General features: G+C 40.8%; 1 protein-coding gene across 2 annotated transcripts in view; it reads right to left on the bottom strand.

Annotated features, from left to right (window-relative positions):
* Positions 1-1,122: 1,122 nt before the first annotated feature.
* CUNH18orf25 (chromosome unknown C18orf25 homolog) overlaps positions 1,123-19,361 on the bottom strand; it is a 44,060-nt gene continuing 25,821 nt past the window's right edge. Inside the window, exons 4-6 of one of the 2 annotated variants that reach the window (XM_027885545.1) lie at positions 10,092-10,277; positions 5,715-5,838; positions 1,123-2,088 (exon numbers count right to left, since the gene is read on the bottom strand). In XM_027885545.1, coding sequence (XP_027741346.1) covers positions 1,905-2,088; positions 5,715-5,838; positions 10,092-10,277 — 494 coding nt within the window. In that variant the 3' untranslated portion in view covers positions 1,123-1,904. The remainder of the gene's footprint in view (positions 2,089-5,714; positions 5,839-10,091; positions 10,278-19,361) is intronic. The other variant, XM_027885536.1, reaches the window with a different exon arrangement.

The raw sequence follows: 19,361 nt of genomic DNA, 5'->3' as shown, positions 1-19,361 counted from the left end.
AGCTTTTTTTTCCCCTACTGCAGTGCCAAGGGGCTCCATCCACGCTCCCCTCCCTCCCTCCCTCCCTCCCACCCCCTCCCAGAGAAAGGAATCGGTCACTAGAAGCACCACATACATTTTTCTGGCCATGCAAGAGTACGCTTATGTTCAGTGTTTTAGAAAGCTGGAAATTGGGAGTATCGATCCCTCACCTACTTGTCTTGTAAAGTGCAGTCCAAACTGTTCTGCTTACGGGGAAAAAAAGAGATGTTTTGTTACTGGCTATACTGGGCTGTTTCTCCTTTACGTGACAACACAGGCAATTCCATTTTTAATTTTTTTTTTTTCTGCCCACAGGTAAAACTGTTGGAAGCCAAATAAATTTCGAAAGTGGCCAGAACAAAGGGAAGGCCGAACTTCCCATGTCCTGACCACCCCCCTTTTCAGCCTTAAATGGTAAAAAAATCTGAAGACAGAGCTGTACAAAATTCCCACTAGAAACATCCAGAATATGAAGGAACATTTTAATTGCACAAGTGAATCATATCATCCCGTTAAAAGTCTAATCTTTGGTTTTTGCCTTGAGAAAGGCTCAAAATGACAGATGAGGGGCAGGAATTTCCATATACACCACAGAAACCACAGCCCACTAAACTGAGTAGTTCCACTGATTTCTGCAAATATTCTGGTAGAAAGAATCTAATTCATGCGCCAAAAACAGTTCTAAAACTAGCATAAGAGGCATGACTTAAAGTCATTTAGGCTACAACCCTGCAGGCTGCAGATTACTAACAAAACACAAAAAAAAAAAAAAAAAAAAATTACAACCTTAGGTTCTGATCTCCTGATCCTGCGACATCTTTTGGGACAGAGTTTTAAGCACTTAAGTGGCCCTATGAGTTTCTGGGAATAGTCCCAGCTGAACGTGAGCAGCTGCCAATGCTTTGTCAGGCTGGGGCTTTGGAATTTGCTTCTTTGTTGTTTTGGTTTTTTTTTTAATTTTTTTGAAATGGTTAGTGAAGCAAATAAGCAACAGGAGGAAGGAGGACTACGATAAAAACATTTCGTTTCTCCATCTCCTCCAGGCAATTCTTGGATAAAGGTAAAAAATTCAGCTAAGATTAAAGAGGAGAGGGATGCTGGACCTTTTCCTGTGCTTTTGCAATAATCAGCTGCTACTAAGTCACTACTATTACTATTTTAGCCTTATCAAGCCATGGGAAATGATCAGTGAAACACAGTAGTCAAGTAGACGGAAGATTCAGCACTGAATGAAACCATAAATAATATTGAAAATAAAAATGCTTGAACCAAAAGCTGCTCAGTGCATGTGTTATGGGCCATTTGCATTAAAGACGGTCCCTCCTGCTGGTAACGTGACCAAACCAGCTTGGGTATAAACACTCTTGGCCCAAATTTCGGAAGCGTTGAATAACCCCAGTTCCACTGAAATCAGTGAGGACACACCACTTCTTGAGATCACTGATGCTCACACAGCAACACGCTAACTTCTACTAACAAACTCAGTATACTGATAAGTTAGAAAACGTTCTGGAGTTGGGAGGCGGGGAAGGGCGGGGAGGATGTAGAAGTTTGCACACAGTTACTTCTTCAGATGAACACACACACGTTAGTAAACTGTAGATGTGTTTTATAATTTGGTGCTGTTAACTGGGGAGGAATCCCCCTTTTGAGAAGGCAAAAAAACACCCCTTTTTAAAGTCATAACTGAAATCGTACTACATTCTTTGTGGACATGAGGAACAAAAAAAAACGTTGTGAGTTTGGATTTCATAGTGCCAAGAACGGGGTTGGGGGGCAGGGAGAGGAGAAGGGGAGGGCTCTGAAACTGAAGGTTTAATCCTGAACTTCTGTGCCACAGAGGGGAGGAGGGGGGAAGGGGACAGGGACACAGTGACACGGAATTACAGCAGGAATTTGCGCCTGGTGTCCTCATCCAGGGTGAGGTCCACGACTTCTGGGGGCGAGGACCAGTTCTGCTGGGGAGCCACTGCTGTCCATGGCTGCGTTTGCTGGGTGCTGATGAACTGGGAGCCGCGCTTCCAGGAGGACGCGCTCTGGATCACACCTCCCCTGGGGTGCACACACCTGCAGCAAGGCAAAAAAAAAAAAAAAAAACAACCCACAGAGGATTGATTAATGCCACCACCACTGAATTCAGGCACCAGGGTCTCAGCTGAAGGGTTTTATCACTTAGGCTATCTGGTTAACACGTCCCTCTCCGAACTGCCTTCATGGGTTTGCCGTTTGGGGAGTCCATGAAATCTTAAATACCCAGTAAACAAGGCTGAGAGTATATTTAAACTGTGGGGAGGGATTAAATTATTTATAAGAAATGGTTTCTGACAGTGAGTGTAGAGTGATAATCCTTAAAAAGTACGTGCATGGATCCCAAGGATCTTGAAGAAGCCTGCCCCACCGCGTGTAGTACCATAACTCAGAAGCACAGTGTCCTGCTGGCAAGCTTTACCCACCAGACTTTTAAAAAACAGAAATATTTGAAGTGAGGCTGCACGAGACAAAAAGAAAATCCATCTTGCCATATTAAATCGAAGCCATGTTAAAAAAAAAAAAAAAAAGGAGGTAATGATACTTTCACTACAGTAATTGCAAACGAGATGATGTTAATTGCGTTCGGTTCGATTTTTGTTTTGGTCTTTTTAACTAGAAATTACCAGCACGCTGGGAAATGCTCACACTTCCCACTACAGCCCCTCTTCAGCAAAACATTTAAGCTTTCAGTGATTAAATCATGTATTTAAAGATAAGCACAGGCTCAAGTGCCTCACTGAAGCAAGATACATAGGTACTTATTTACACAGCACTTTTACCTATTATATTCATAGTAGATATGTGACCAATGAAGCAAAAGTTAACAGCAATTAGGAAAAAAAGGAAAAGCAAAATGAAAGATAAACTAATTTTGTTGCACAGTGAAGTGATTACAAGAATTTACAGGAGGCTCTAGGATGATCCCTCCATTTCCAGCTGTAAGTCTTACGCAGGCACTAGTAAAACTCGATACCTAGTGCTCCAAAAATTGGTTTGCTCCTGTCTGCACAGATAAATATGAGGTGTTCTGGATGCTGGGGTAACCTTTTCCCGTTTCTTTTTGCACTTCAGGAACTCTAACTTTCCGTACTGATCAAATATCCCTGACACTGACATTTTATTTATTCTAATTTAAGATTACATTATTTATTCTCTCCAAAACTACTCAGGTGATGCTCAGCTTTCTTGGTTCTGGTTGGAGTTTCGTGAAATAGAATAAAAAAATCTCATTCTCTGAGCTGTAACTTCTCTGAATATAAATGTCTCGTTGTCTTCTCAGATGCGCTGTTTAGTTTTAGATGTGGTGTTCAGAGTGGCTCCTTTATGGCTTCTTCAGTCTTAAAAATACATACCTAAAGTATACATCTACAAAGAGCTAGCAACAAGAGATTGGAACTCTGAGAAATGTATGGGATTTCTTTCTTTTAGAGCTTTCTTAAGAAGAAATACTTTTAGGCATAACTGACAAGAAAAGGTTGTAGACAAAGCGAATTAAATATGATGTTTGGTGTCAGGGACTGCGGTCTATCACTCTGAGAACAGTCCTCAATGCTTAGGCAAAGCTAAGACTAACTTTTTCTCCTGAAGATGACAAAAACCAAGCCATAAATTATCTCGTAGGAATGATGTCTCGTGAAAATAAAAGTGTTTTTTCCTTAAGTCACTCAAGCAGCCAACAGCAAAACGTTCAGTCAGACACAAGCTCAGGGAGCTTCCAATCTCCAGCTAAGCGGGGGGGATACCAAGTAAAGGCAACCAAAAAAAAACCAAACAAAAGGGGGTAAAAAAAAAAAAACCAACCTAGGGAAAAAAAAAACAAACAAAACAGAGGAAAACTGTTTTATACACATGCACGATTAAAAATTAAAATCTACTGGAGAAAAAAAATCCAACAAACCGAAAAACACGGCTTGGTGTCCTAAGTAGATGCCAAGTAATATTCCAGTGATGAGAAAAAGCACCAATTCACTGACAATCTGAAAAAAACTACAGATGATGGACAAACCCCAGGGTGCCACGACTCACACCAGCCCGAGGATGACACGGAGAACGGAGCACGATAAAAAAAAAAAAAAACAGCAAAAGAACAGAACCCAAACACCACACTAGCTAAGCATGCAAAAAATACTGATCAAAAGCCTAAACCTTGTCCAAACGACAACCCTGCCAGAAGCCCATCAATACTTCATAAGTGCAAGCCTAGACCTGCAAGAGAAATAAAACTCTAAATAGGATTCGAACAACCGGAACGTGTGAGAATTCAGCAGAGCTGGTACACACTACTGTGCGAGAGACGGGAGGTGGGAGAGGGTTACGGGAACAAAGAAAAGCAGAGAAGTGTCCTTTTAGTCCAATTTGCTGAAACTATTTCAGTCTCTATCTACTGGAACTCATTTTTAACAGCAACTCTGTGTTTAGTTGTTCCCATTCCTGTACGTGGTGAGTGTTATCAAGGCAGCAGCATGGGAAGCTCTCCCAACAGGGAACTGCAGCTGATGGCCTGTGTGTGCACAGTGCCAGACAGATTCACACCAGCTAGTGCTGGAGGGCAAGTCCACACCCCTTTATCATTAGCACAGAGATCCGCCAAGCCCTGGGTCTGCTGGATAAACAGCCCAAGGAATTAGTATCTTCCAAAAGAGTTGGCCTTGCGAGGACTTTCACTGTTCTAAAAGCAAAGATTAAACCTCTCTCTCAGTTCCAGGACTTGAAATTTTCCCTTTTTTCACATCCAACAGCACCAGGCTGTGCCCACACCATCTTTACATTTTCTGCATGGGAAACTGGGTCCTGCACACCTTCCTTCTTCTTTCCTCAAGGAAGATGCAGGGAAGGGACATCAAGGAACAGCTCTGTTTCTTGTCCCAGCTCTGTTCCTTGTCCCTCTTCTGCCTCCAAGCACCCACCAGGCAGCAGACTAGTTTGTATACTCTTTTATCTTGCTTTTAGTCTGCCAAATTCACAGTCTACATTATAGGAAAAGGCCAGTCTTGTTCAACTACTTCATAGTATCTGAAGCCAAGGAATGATCAAAGACTAAAGATGAAGAGCAAGGGCAAAAAATGCCAATCAAGAATAACAGCTGGAGCCCAGATGGACAGGTTTCTACCTGAGTTTGAGAGAAACCTCTGGCACCCTTACCCTCATCTGCTTTGGGGATTTGAACTCTCTTGTATCTGTAAATAAAAGCAAGACTCATAATCATCCGATTTTTAATCTAAAGGGGCTATTTTATGACACCAGCCATTGAAAAAAATTCTTATTGTTTTTACAACTGCTGATTAATTAAGCGAAGTAGAAGTTGATAAAAAACTTCATATTTTGAAAGGAAACAAGAACCCACATAAATATTTTTTTTTTTGCACGTTCACATATTCCCTTAAAATCTGAATTCCTGATGTATGTACATTTGGTATCTCAATATTTGGGATTTAAATACTATATACCTTTAGCTAGTTAATGTTTGATATCAAACATTACCAAGTATCAGAGATATATCAATGTATCGAAGTTTAATCTGAATACTTATCAAGCTGGTCACGTTCTAAAGAGAAACACATTCTGACACCACCGTGACCAGCAGAACAGAAGAAACAACTACAATGTTTTCCACCTTTTGGGGCATCGAAATAAATATTAGAGCAAGAAAAAACAATTCCTACCTGGCATGCTGCTGAACTCCAACAATCTCTACTTCGCTATCAGAAGAGGCAATATGAATTTCTTCATTGGCCTGGGCGTTACCAGTAGAGGTTATGTCACCTGCAAGGAAGCCTGGGGAAAATGGAAATACAGCCTGTGTTTAAACAGCTTTACACAACTCAGAAACCACTGGAAAAGGAGTTTCTCAACCTAACAACAAAAACAAACAAACAAACAAACAAACAAACAAAAAGAAACACCGAGATTGGAAAATCTTATTAGACCAAATAATTCAACTTCCAGTTCATCACCACCTGATGCACTAAATTTAACCGGTGTCAACAGCCCTGGTGATGGTGTTATGACACAAATGCGAACAAAGACCGACCGTTCTTGATGCAGTTGGAACTTCCAGACGCAATTTTGTAACAATGCTAAGAGTTAGACTGTGCCTAAACCCCTCTGACTTAAAGATACAAAGCAATCTAATCAAGCTCAATGATACCGTGGTAAAGCAAGCCTACGCGCTGGACAGAAACATCACACACACAAAGTAAAATTAATTTATTTTCTTTAACTAGAAAACTAGGGGAGGCTGGTCAATGAAAAAAAACACAGCAAACCCATCAGTTTCTGGCTGTGCTGCTTCCCACATCTGCTCTAACATTATTAAAAAGACTTGAAAAAAAAAAAATCTGGTTTTTGTAAGTCCCATATACAACAGGGTCTTTTTAATTACAGTTCCTCCACGCTATCCAGTTCATCAGTCAAACAACAAGCCCTATCTAAATACAGCAAGCGTGGCAGGTTTTTATCTTTCCTTCCAAGTACCACCAAGAAGGTTCTGAGCCCCAATTAGTGAAGCTGTGTTGAGTCATATTAAATAAAACTTGCAGTGAAAACACAAGGCAGAACAAAATTATTATTTCTTTCACATGAAATAGATTTTTTTAAAGCTCTGTTAATGAAAAGATGTAACTTCTACTCTTTTTTGTTGGTTTTGTGGGTTTTTTTTTAGGAAAAAGAGAAGACAATTAATTCTACTGTCTGTCATTAGCCTGGGGGGTGCTGGGCAGCCCTGAAGTAGGTGACACCACCAACTTCTTGGAAACCACTTGCTCAGCTGTATTACACAGGGGAACAATCATTTGTTGAGCAGGCAATTTGAGAGGAGGTGAATATTTTATGTGTCTCTAGTCTGAGTGGACACATCCTCAGAAGATGAGAGGAGGAGGGAGCAATAACGATCCGCAGGATTTCAAAGGTGCGAGAACATGCAGAACTGATTACACCCCCAGGCAGATCAAGAGGACAAAGAGAGAAGAAATTGAACTTGAAACAAGTGCCAGGGAAACCTTCTAATGACTGCTTTAAGCACCTGGAAAAGACTGCCAGTTTAATCACAGAATGCTTTGGCTTGGAAGGGACATTAAAGCTCATCTCATTCCACCTCCCTGCCACGGGCAGGGACACCTTCCACTAGCCCAGGTTGCTCCAAGCCCCGTCCAACCTGGCCTTGGACACTTCCAGAGATCCAGGGGCAGCCACAGCTTCTCTGGGCAACCTGTGCCAGGGCCTCACTACCCTCACAGGGAAGAATTCCTTCCCAATATCCCATCTCACCCTGCCCTGTGGTAGTGGGAAGCCACTCCCTATTGTCCTGTCACTCCATGCAAATAGTCTCTCTCCACCTTTCTTGTAGGGGCAGAGATGCTGCAAGTTCAGTTTTTGGAAAGCCAAGACACCTCGTGCAACATCTGATCCGGATTAGCAAGGGAAGGAAACCCATGTGCTGCCAGGTACCTGAAGGAGTAATTTCCACCTCACAAGACAAAAAATGTTTGTCTGCTAAACCTAAAACGAATTAATAGCCCAGACAGACTTTTCCTGATATTACAGTTTAGCTGAAAGCTTCTTGGCAAATATCACTGACTGCCAGAAAGCCCAAAAATGGGTCATGGGTATTTCTCTGTTAGAAGTGGCTGGGTAGACAGTGAAACATGAAATGGGAGTGCTCAGAGACTTTGATTCACGCGCTGGTGCCTCCAAACTGTCAGAGGGCAGGGTTAGATAAGACATTGGGAAGAAATTCTTGGCTGTGAGGGTGGGGAGGCCCTGGTACAGGTTGCCCAGAGAAGCTGTGGCTGCCCTTGGATCCCTGGAAGTGTCCAAGGCCGGGTTGGACAGGGCTTGGAGCAACCTGGGCTGGTGGAAAGTGTCCCTGCCCATGGCAGGGGATGGAACTGGATGGCTGTAATATCTTGTATTAATGCCACACCACCCTTCCGCACCTTATTCTAGACAGTCTAATTTCTGACAGAGGGGTAAAGAAGAGCAGCTCTTAAACAGCCCCAAGAAGAACCCCCAGAGGTATAAAACTGGAGTCCCAAAAGAGCTTCCATACATTACCATATTTTAAAGTTCCAAGAACAAAAGGATAATCAGCAGTAGTGAAACCACGATTAGCAGAGTAAATACTGCAAGATTAGCAGATGTAAATCAGGATTACGGCACACAGACAGATTTACAGCCTCTGGCCATACAGATTTCATGCCTTATAACATGCCCACGCTGTTCATTTCTTTGCAGGAGTGCTGTGATGATGCCCAAAGTGATGCTTTGTTTGCCCTACAACACCAGGGCTTGCAAAACAGCCCCAAATATTTGCCCATGCACAAAGATGTGACAAGAACAGTTAAGATTTTTCACTGAGATAGAGGTTATGTTGTTGTTTTCCCATGGGAGCACATTCTTTCTTGTCTGCTAAACCAGATGCTGGCTGAAGATTAACTTTGTGAACAAGGTGCAAGATCTGGAAGTTCTGCTTTCCCAGCGTGCCACCCTAGACGGGGCAGGAAAAGGCCAGGACTGACAAAGGTGCAGTCAGATGTGTACCAAGGCTGCAGGGCTCTGGGGCAAGGAGGAAAACGAGATTCATCCTCTCAGCTGCTGACATGGCCAAGGCACCAGGACCAAACCCGTATGAACACGGCCAGGAATGAAGAATTCTCCTGAAGTTTTCTAGTTTTCTTTTACCAGCCCCTTCCTTGCCAAGTTCCCCTCAATACAGATGGAGGAAGGAACTAAAATTTGTACCAGCACTGCAGCATTTTAGGTGGAAAGTGGAAGAAACCTGGGTAAGAAACGTTACTTTTTATTTCCTTACGCTCCTTTGCAGTACCAGTCTATTAGTACTATATAATACAAGTGATTTCAGCTATTCTAATTGTCTTAAAAATCACTTCATAAAGGACTGGGCTTGTTGGTGGACAAACAGCTGCCAGCCAGTTGCTATCCTGCAAAAAATACCAATGAGCGTGGAAAACATAGGTGAGCTTCAAAAAGGCTGGAACAACATCCAGCCAAGGGGCAACAGTGGAAAATAATGCACAATGATTCTGGTATTTAAATTATGGACTTGTCAACTCCACAGTGATGGAGCATCTCCCTTCTTTCAGCCTTACAGAGAATGAGAAGTATCTCAGAGCCACCACGACACTCCCCCAGTGTGGGTGCCCTGTGGCAGGGCACGTTTGGGAGACACAGCATAAAACACAAACCTGTTGTGGTCCACCACAGCAGGAGAGGCTGTGTCCCGTGCAGCCAAAAATCCTAAGGTGGGTATTCAAATACCAAGTGGAAAGGAAGGCAGTGTGCTGGCACACCAGGCTGTGGGATGAAGCTGATAGGAAATATTCCCTAACTCTTTTGTTAGCGAAGAGTTAGGGGAACTTAAGTGAAGCTGAACAATTTTTATGAGCTACGTGAAGTTCTCTGGATTCTTCCACAGTGTTCCTGCTCTTGCTTTTCCTGAAGGGAATTTCTTTTTTGTCTCACCTAGCAGCATGTTTTTCACCCTTCATCTTTACCTGGTGCTGGGCTGTCCAGTTCTCTAAGGAATGCTGGAAATGCAGATGGAACATGGGAACAATTAATGCTTGTATTTTAAAGATATAAAGACACCTACAAAAATAAAAAAAACATACACAGACATTTCCAATATGTAAAATGAGATTATGACCATTGACTGGCTGGTGGCATGGGCCACCACAATCAACCATTGAGGAACAAGTTGAGTTCACTTTCACTTAAAAAAACTCCCAACAACAAAACCCCACGTGGAAGCTCCCAGTAGTAATTACAGGGAGAAGGAGGAGGAAAAAAATAATTTTAAAAATTAGTGTCAAAAATACATTGCAGGAATCTTTGTCAATTTTTGCAGGTTTTATTTTGGAATAAATGTCACACCTTTTCAATGAGCGCCTGCCCTGTCCTCTCACAAAACCCACACAGGGGAGCTTTTACAGCTGTATAAACTATAAAAATACCGAGAGCAAGAAAGGGAGAGACACCAAATGCGATGCTGGAACAAATGTCAGAGGAAGAGAATTTAAACAAACCTGTATTAGCACTCATTTCATCCAGTAGCCCTCTGGTTCTCCAGGCAGATCCCGACTCTTGATTTCCCAGTGAACTACTGTGCTCTTGAACTACTGCAGCTGCCAAGAGATTGTCCACATTTACCACTTCTGGGTCCGAGGTTGTATCTGACATATCATAGTGAGCCACAATGGGGGGTCCCTCTGCAGGAGAGAAAAGCCACAGGGATTAGAAGTGTGAAAGGCACCTCTGAAAGTACAAACAATTTGTTTAAGGATTAATGCAACATCCTATGTGGAGCTCTTATAGTTTTATAGTGATGAATTACATGAATCATTAAACTTCAGTTAATGAACACAGTCTGAGATTACAGAGACATTTTAACCTTTGCATACACAGAAAACACGAGTGTAAGAAAAACACGTTTATCAAAGTATCAGTTATTTATGTACTGTCTTTTACATTAACCCATAAACATCTCCATATCGGACAACATTACATTTACAATCTTTAAATGATAAAATCTCCAGTTTAAAATAAAAAATAGTAAGTTACAGGATATTAAATTTGGCAGAAGAGGTATTTATCTAGAGAATTTTACAGAAGTCAAGTGACAGGTTACATTACTGTAGGGCTGATGGAATAAAAACTAACTTTTTCACATAACTGATCCAGTAACAATAAATTTAACATTAGGCAACTTTCCTTTCATAACATTACCCTGTCAAGGGCAGGGGAATTTTTCAAAATTGCAGTGTTTTTTGGTAGTTTGTTTTGGTTTTTAAGAATAACAAGAAACAAAAATATATGTACAATGATAAATATGCTTTTCATCCAATAGGATTACCATATGCATTTTTGGCCACCATAATAAAGGAGGAAAGAGGGAGATAAAATTGCTTACGTGATTCTGAAATCTGTTCTTGAGGAATAACAAAAAGCTATTTTTTATCTATTTTGTTAGCACCGACTAAATTCTTTGTGATGAATGAAAATCACAATTGGAAAGCATGCTAGAAACAAAAGAGGCTCAGAAAAAAAAAAAAAAAACAACAAAAAACAGGCAAGTTCAAGACAAAGATTAATGTGAAAGCAGAGAGAATGGATAAATAATGCAATTTTGGAAGGATGTGGGTGTTTTAGCTCAAATGCCTTGCCCCAGCTACGGCTTATTGAGTCAGAGTGGATGAAAAGTGCCTGGACTTCCCCATCCCCAAATGAGAGGATCAAAACTTTCTTTGGGCCAAGGGCTTCATCTGCAAAAACAAGGATGAAACAGAAGCCCAGGCTGGGCCAGAGCTCAGCAGCTTTGCTGCTGCAATTCTTCAACCCCAGGGAGGTTCTGGAAGTTGAGCGTCCACAGGACTTTTTCGTGTGATACACAGGAGGGTGTAACTTGTAAGGGATGATACAAAATAATCATAAACTAAGAATGTGTTCAGGAAGACAGGACCCTCAGAGTTACAAAGCAACTAAAGAAATCCTTAGAAGTCACAAAGAATAAAATGAAAAGCCTCCTCAGGAAAAAAAACTGGTTTCTTTTAGGAGAGTTAAGTGGCTGCTGAAGACAGAAAGAACACGATGAAATAAAAGTCTCGAATTTAATTCTCTGAAAAGCTGTTCCTCTGAGGTTTTTTTAGTTTGGTGAGTTTTGGTTTTGTTTGGGTTTTTTTTTTGGGAGGGGGTGTTTTAGAAGCTCGATGCCTGAACTATAATTCAATTCACTATCTTCAGAAAAAGCCTATTTTGTGGTTAGCAACAACATTTCATTAAAGAGTGAGACACTGCTTAAGTCGCACTAAAGATCAGTTTGGCAGCGAGACACGAAGAAATTCACAAAATGTTTCCGATCAGACCTGCCTCCAAAACAACAATCTCATGAAACGATGATACCTTAACAAACGTGAAAACAGACCCGACAAAAATAGATGAGTAGTTAAATGCCAATGTATTTAAAGACCAAACTGTTCGCAACGTGAAACGCTGATGATCGTGACTGGAACAGAAGCCCTGATAATTAACTGAAAAGGCAATCTTTGTCTTTTTTAAAAGGCAATTACAAAATAATGGAATACCGAGTTAGGAATTAAGCTGGCTGATGTTCAGTTAATTATTTGTGACAGCTGATGATTAAATTACATGCAGAAGTTACGACCGGACCGAGCCATGAGAGGCATGTTTTCCTTCAGTCTTATCATCAGAGTTCAGCATGAACATATATAATGTGAGCCGTAAAAATAAACAGTCGAGTGCAGAAGATACGAGGGTCAAGTACAATATTGACTATTTGACCATTTTTTTTTTTTTTTCAATGGGTTATCTAAAATTTCAGGAGCTCCGGGGTTGTTCCTTCAGGCCTTTGTTTTCTCTCGCTTCTTAAACTCAGATCTCCAAAAAGCAGAAGCGAAATTTGATTTTTAGATAGACATGTCTAAACGAGTAAAATTTGTATTTAGACAAAAGGCACGATAGTCTCAAGTCAAAATTGTACCACTCCTACATGTATAATCATGCAAAAATGTATAATAAATGTATATACATGCAGAGTGATATTCTCATCACCTACCCATAGAAATAACTTGTGTGAAAGTCTTCATCAGTAGGAAATACAAGCATAAACTTGTTATCTGTAGCTCCACTCTTGTATCTTCCACACTTCCAAACAGCACACCTTATAACTTAGCTTAAATTCAGTATACATCAAACAGACAAAAATATTTTTCAATATGATTTACATACTGCAATTATATTTTTCAGCACAACAGCCACCAATTTTACAATCTGTGGGGGGGAAAAAAACCAAACAAGCTGCCTATTTACGAAGCAGTCACAAGAGAGATCTACTTTTTTTTGCTTTTCTCAGCCTTGCCTTTCAGGATCAGATTTGGAAATGAAAGGCACCCGACTCCAGGTTTGTCCATACCTATCACTAGTAAGTGACCTACAAAGTGAAGATAACGGCCATGATGCTGCAACAAATCCTGCGATTCCCAACATTTATAAAAGAAGAAATAAGTCATAAATGCTTACATGTGTTAAAAAAAAACCAACCAACCAAAAAAAAAAAAAAAAAAAACCACAAAAAAACCCCCCAACAAAACAAAATCAACAAAAACCCCCACTAAAATAAGTTGCAGACAACTACAACCAGATGAAAGTTGCAGTGAAAGCATTTAAAAAAAAAAATATATCTTCTGAAACTCCTCTGTTCCCAAAAACTTGTTTCTTTTTTGAGTGCTACATGGATGGGACGGGAGTGGTTAAATGTGGAAATAAATAATACTTTCCTAACCAACTACATGATCCTCCAGTGATGTGATGCAAAGTGAATGTGTGGTAGCAAAAAATAAGGACAACTGGCTTCAGCTAGGAAATAAAGTGAAAAAAATGCTTTCAGGTTGAAAAAGTAAAAGGATTAACTACAACCAGAGGTGTAATTCATCATCTTTTCTTTACAACAGAGACAATCCAAATAATTACTGACTGTAACAGGATTTCAACAGATTAAAAAACAGACATCAAGACAAACCATGCCAGAACCAAAACTTAATGTAGAACAATTAGGAGGTTCCCTGGTCAGTAATTTAAACAATCTACTTAAAGAAAAATTGCATCTTTTGAGAACCCAAGATAGCTGGAAGACATACATTTCCCTGCTGACAAGCATTAATTCATTTCTAAAGCAATAAATGCTTGAAAAAGGCAAGCCTGAAAGTTAATAAGTACCAGCAGCAAAATACAGCTGATGACATTTAATGCTAAGAGGGGGAGGGAAGGTCTGCTCTTTCTCTTTATTTTTAAAGAATTCAGAGGGAGAGGTCATCACGGGGACAGCATTTCCAAGTGTCTAAGTCTCCCTTAATTTACACAGCTCATCAAAGCCAATTGCGCTCAGAACAACCGAATCAGAATTCACATGCACAAAAATCCATGTCTACACATATCAGCTTTCATTTTAAGCTTGCAACAGAGAAAATTCAATAAGTTCTCATCTGCTACCTGCTCCCGTGCTTGTCACAGAGACACATCTCAGCACTCAGCAATCTAAACAAGCTCGTAAGATCCACACTCCTGTCACCCTTTACTTCATTGCAATGGCAGCACAGGCAAAACGAGAGGAATCAACCACAAAATTTCAGCCTCAGTATCAACTGCACAGGAAACGCAAGGTATTAGCTGGCAGAAACTGAAGGGGGAATTTAGCCCTTGAAATCTATGCAGCCAGGCTGGGAGAGCTGGGGGCGTTCATGTGGAGAAGGGAAGGCTCCAGGGAGACCTGAGAGTTCCTTGCAGGGCCTAAAGGGGCTCCAGGAGAGATGGAGAGGGACTGGAGAGCTGGAGAGCACTACTCTGTGCTTATAAGCCAGTTTCTCTTTAGCTTTCTTATTTAGTCATGCAGTGCTGAGCTTATCCCCTAAACTCTCTCCCACCCTAGCCAGAGAGAGGAGGTTCAGCCAGGTAATCTCATCCTGGAAACTGCAGCCTGGAGCATCTCCATCTCCCCTCCTTCCCCAGCAAACACAAAGAGCTTAGACACTGCCCTTACCCAAGACACCCGACTTTTACAGTGCTCAGGTTTGGCAAGAGGAACTTCTGCCTTAGGAACAGAATATAAACTTCGCTGTGTTTCCTCAACAAGTAGTGGAAAAAGACTGAAATCTCCAGAGGACTATCCTGGTTAAAATAAGTTTCGAAATTAAAAGCCTAATTTCTGTGGTCTGAATTGCCCTTCTGGAGTTCATCAGTGGCTCTGGAAGGGAGAGACACGGAGCCGTATTTAGGTGTGAGTATCACCCCAAGCTTTAAGACACACAGAACAGGTACAGTAATAACAGCAGCAATAATTACAGCCCCTTGTTCTTACAAAAAGCTTTCCATTAGTGGACCTGGAAGAGCTCCAAGGTGGTTGTTAACCTCCATTTGCCCACGGGGGAAACTGAGGCAGGCAGACATCTGCAGCTTGCTCAGGGCTAACAGGCAGAGGAGCTGGGCTTTGCTGAATGCAGCGCTCCCCCCTACAATTACTGAGCTACTTTTAAGTGGTGGATTTTTTGGGGGGAGTTTAAAAATAGTGCCTAGGAATGCTTTTGCTAAAGGTTCAACTGCTGGAGAGGCTCCACAAGAGGTAATTGCAAGACTCACCTCAACAACTTTGTTGTGAATGTGGGCACTGATGGTCTCAATCTCAGTAATTTAAATTGCATTTATTTCTATATAACAAAAGAGAGTACTGAGACATGTTAAGGTAATAACATACCTAAGAATGTCCTCATTTACAATTGGTGCTTTAATTTAAGAGATACCCTCATTTCCTGCAAGATTACACAAAACACAGAGTGGACTTTAATACCCATATAAATTTTAAGATCAGCTGATCATTGCTGTAATAGAAACAATCATATTTTGTGTGCCAAAAGCTAAAAGATTTAAGTGACTTGTCAAAATAGCTTTACAGTAGACACATCAGTAACTGATCTAAACCAAAAGTATTGATATATTAAGACTATAAGTGACAGGTTTTTTTTGTTCTAGATAAGCAATATAAACCTGGTATTAATTAAAGCATGACCCAGAGCTGCCATTTCAAAAGTATGTGAAGTTCAAATGGCACAAACTAGCTCAACCCTGAAACAATTCCCAGAGGGGGATGGGGGCAGATCATCTCTGCTTTTCTATGTTGTTTAGCAACATGAAACATTTCATTGCTGTTTATATTTATTTATTTATTCCAGGTTACAGTAGTTACATTTCTAAATTTACAAGGTTAAGCAAATAATACATTGTAAATACAATAAAATCAATAGTAGAGTAACAACATTCTCTCTGAAATTATAAAGTGAACTTTATCAGTGAATCCACTTTCCTCACATTTTCCTTCATTTCACACAGTAAAGCTTTTGTGTTTGGGTTTTTTTTAACCACGATAATAAAATAAAATCAAAACAACACGATCAAATTATTATCCGTTCTCAGACTGTGCAATTTTTAATGTATCACATGAAAAGGGATCTCAAAAATTAAAGTCTTGCTGAACAACATTGATTCTTTCAGGCTTTTTGATGACTAGATGGAAAATATCTCGGATTCTTTTTACCAAATTATAAATAAAGATAGTAAAGAATTTTTCATTGTGCGTCAAGCAAAGGCACATGGAATATGGCTGTGGATTGAAAACTTTGGGAAGTGGCATCCACTTCATATCCCCATATAGGATCTATTTTCTGTGATGCTGCCTAACAATGCGTTAATTATGGTAACAGATATATTAGCCAGATCCCTTCCCCCCAGTTTCACTTGCAAAAGTGTCTCAGGAGGGTTTGGGAAACCATCCCACCCTTAAAAACGCCAGGACAGGTAAAAATAAATAAACAAATAAATAACTCCCTGTGTAAACACAACTTGCAATTAGGAAAGGGCAGCGAACACACACCCCCTCCTGAAACCACCACATTTTTTTGCAAGGAGCATCTTCCCTTGGAAGGACCGACGCAGCTTTTTGGCAGTCCAGAACAACCCCCCCGCTTGAAATCCCTCCCAGCTCGGCAAAGCCTGTTTTCCATGTGCCTTCGCTTTCCTGATCCAGCACCACGAGACCAACAGCATCTCTGAGAAAGACCCGTTTCCAGCTCCCTGTTTTGCCGGGAACTGTCCACCTCTATCAACCAGCCCGAACTTTTTGGCAGACCACGCAGCGCGTCTGTCCCGCGTGCGGCCGCAGCAGCCACGCTGCACACCCTGATTACTCTGAAATCATCTACTCAACTGGCCTGAATTTACACACCCTCATGGGGCGTAGACTCCCCTTAAGGTCCAGCTGAAGGGTGCTCTGGCCAAAAAAACTGCAGAGTAAATTCAGTTTTTTAAATGATGAGATGAAATGCCAGCCCCATTAAAACCAGCAGAAAATTTCTACAAATATCAGCGGGGCTAGGATTTAATTTCTTAATGCCCTTGAAATACTATTTTAAAAAGAGATTTACAGTATGTGGACACAGGAAGAGATAAAATACATTAACATGAGAAACCAGTGATAATAAATGTGTTTCAATTTGTAACATAACTGTCAAATGTAATCCCGTTTTATTGCAGTTAAGATTAGTTTTCCAGTCTCTACTCTAGCAGCTCAGATAAAATAACCTAACAATCTTGCACAAACACTGGAAGACACTGTGAACTTAAAAAAATAGAGATGTGTATTTCTGCCTGAATTATTTTGTCCTAAAACTGTGAAAAAAAACGACGCTGAAGGTTCTACACTTTGTCTTTTTTTTTTTTTTTTCCCTGCTCAGTAATTTTTGCAATAGAAAAGCTGCAAAAAGTTTCACCGCCTTAACTTGAATTTGGTTTATGTTGTATGTTAATTTTTTTTTTTTCCTAAATAAAACCTGACCATTCAGATGTTTTATCTGAAGCAAAACCCCAAATCCTCCGAAAAATCAGTGTGTGAAGGGTGGAAATTCCTAAAGACCTTCCATACCAAACCCCACTGGAGGGGAGGGAAGCAGCATGAACACCTGGGGAAGAAATTGCAGCCAAGGCTGCAAAACCACTGCACACTGAAGCCCCTGAACATCTAAGGACTCCTAAAAAGGGAACAATTCTAGGAAGAGACCCTTTAAATTTTTATTTACTGAAGTGTCAGTTTGACATTTAGTAGAATTTAAACCAAGCATCTATATAAAGACTTACTTCCTTTACCTGCTGCTAAATTCCAGCTCTGGGGTCATACAGGTCATACACTGCTCCCTTGCTGAAACAGCCCCCACACTGAAAACACGTAATTCAGTGTTTAAAATTACAATACAGGAGCTTGGACCAGAGAAGCTGTGGCTGCCCCATCCCTGGAAGTGTCCAAGGCCAGGTTGGACGGGGCTTGGAGCAACCTGGGGTAGTGGAAGGTGTCCCTGCCCATGGCAGGAGGGTGGAACTGGATGAGCTTTAAGGTCCTTTCCAACCCAAACCATTCCATGATTCTCTGAACAGGCCAGGTGGGTTTAAACTGGCCCCATCATCCCTGGAATTACACCAGTCTACGCCAGCTGATCTGACTCAGTGCATTCAAACCATAAGTAAAATTCCTTAAAGGAACTAGGGTGTTTCTTTACACCACTCTGAAGTATAAAACCCAGGGCAATTAGGGAAATTCTAAGTTATCATCTGTGGTTCTCCACGTCTGTGCAAAACTCCTACTGATTTTTCCTCTACTTGTCACATTTGGTGGTTTTGAAGTAATTTGATGAGACGTGAGCTTAAACACGCATTCAAAATGCAACTCTGGGTTGGAAAGCAAAAGAGTTTCCTTCTGATAATCCTAAAATAAGTCTTAGATAAGTCAGACAGCTCTCATGAAACACGGAATGGGTAAGATTAAAATCTTTTTGTCAAAATTTCAGCTGAAGAAATTTTAACTCCCTGAAAGTTTCTAGTCGAAGCCCTTTGGAAATAAGAGCTTGTAATGGAAATCACGACAGACTTAACTGCAGCCATGTACTATAGTAGAAATATCCCCAGGAGAAAAAAAGGAAATATCTGAAACTCTATACTGGTAACCTGTTTTCTCAAAGAGATGCCAAAGGCTGCCACACACACTTAAAACAGAGACTCATCACTAGTATTGGAATCTGAAGGTTGGTTTCTGAATCTCAGATCCAGAACACAAAGGTAGGAGAGAGATGCTCCTGTTTAACGGCACAGGCTGCCAAATCCTTCACCAGGTAGGTGATGCTACACCTGAACAGGAGAAAGGAGGGGCTCCCCTCTCAGTTTCCAGGCAAAACATAATTCCTCACATGGAAACCCGGCTCATGGAGCAGATATCCAGCTCTGTGAACGTTCAACAAAACACTTTCCATTTCAAAGGAGGTGATTTATGACAAAGCCGAAGATTCAGCTCCGGTTTTGAGCCCAGTGGAAAGAGTGACCAAAGAATATTTACCATTTACAACCACGGGTGTTTTTAACACTAGGTAGCTTTTGTGGGGAAACTAAGTTAAAATTACACCTTATATGAGTTATTCTCTCAGTCTTCTGGGTGCCTTGAAATAATTTTATCCTGGAAAGAGTACAGCTCATAGGTCTGTATGCTCAACTTCTGTCATCCTCTGCTTGTTTTTCTCATTCACAGCTGCTTGCATTGAAAATAACAACTAACAGTGATGGATAAAAATAGAAGGTTTTAATTTGTTGCCTGCAGTAACCAAATCCAAATTTTTATCTATTAATACACTGAATTATTTCTTTTTTTTTTTTTCTTTTTTAAAGACTACCTGACCAACACATTGAAGATT

This window comes from Empidonax traillii, unplaced genomic scaffold (genome assembly GCF_003031625.1).
Source record: "Empidonax traillii isolate 1590-97213 ecotype Southwest subspecies unplaced genomic scaffold, ASM303162v1 scaffold10:size5872457, whole genome shotgun sequence".
Taxonomy (NCBI): domain Eukaryota; kingdom Metazoa; phylum Chordata; class Aves; order Passeriformes; family Tyrannidae; genus Empidonax; species Empidonax traillii.
This window is presented reverse-complemented; position numbering and strand designations above follow the sequence as displayed.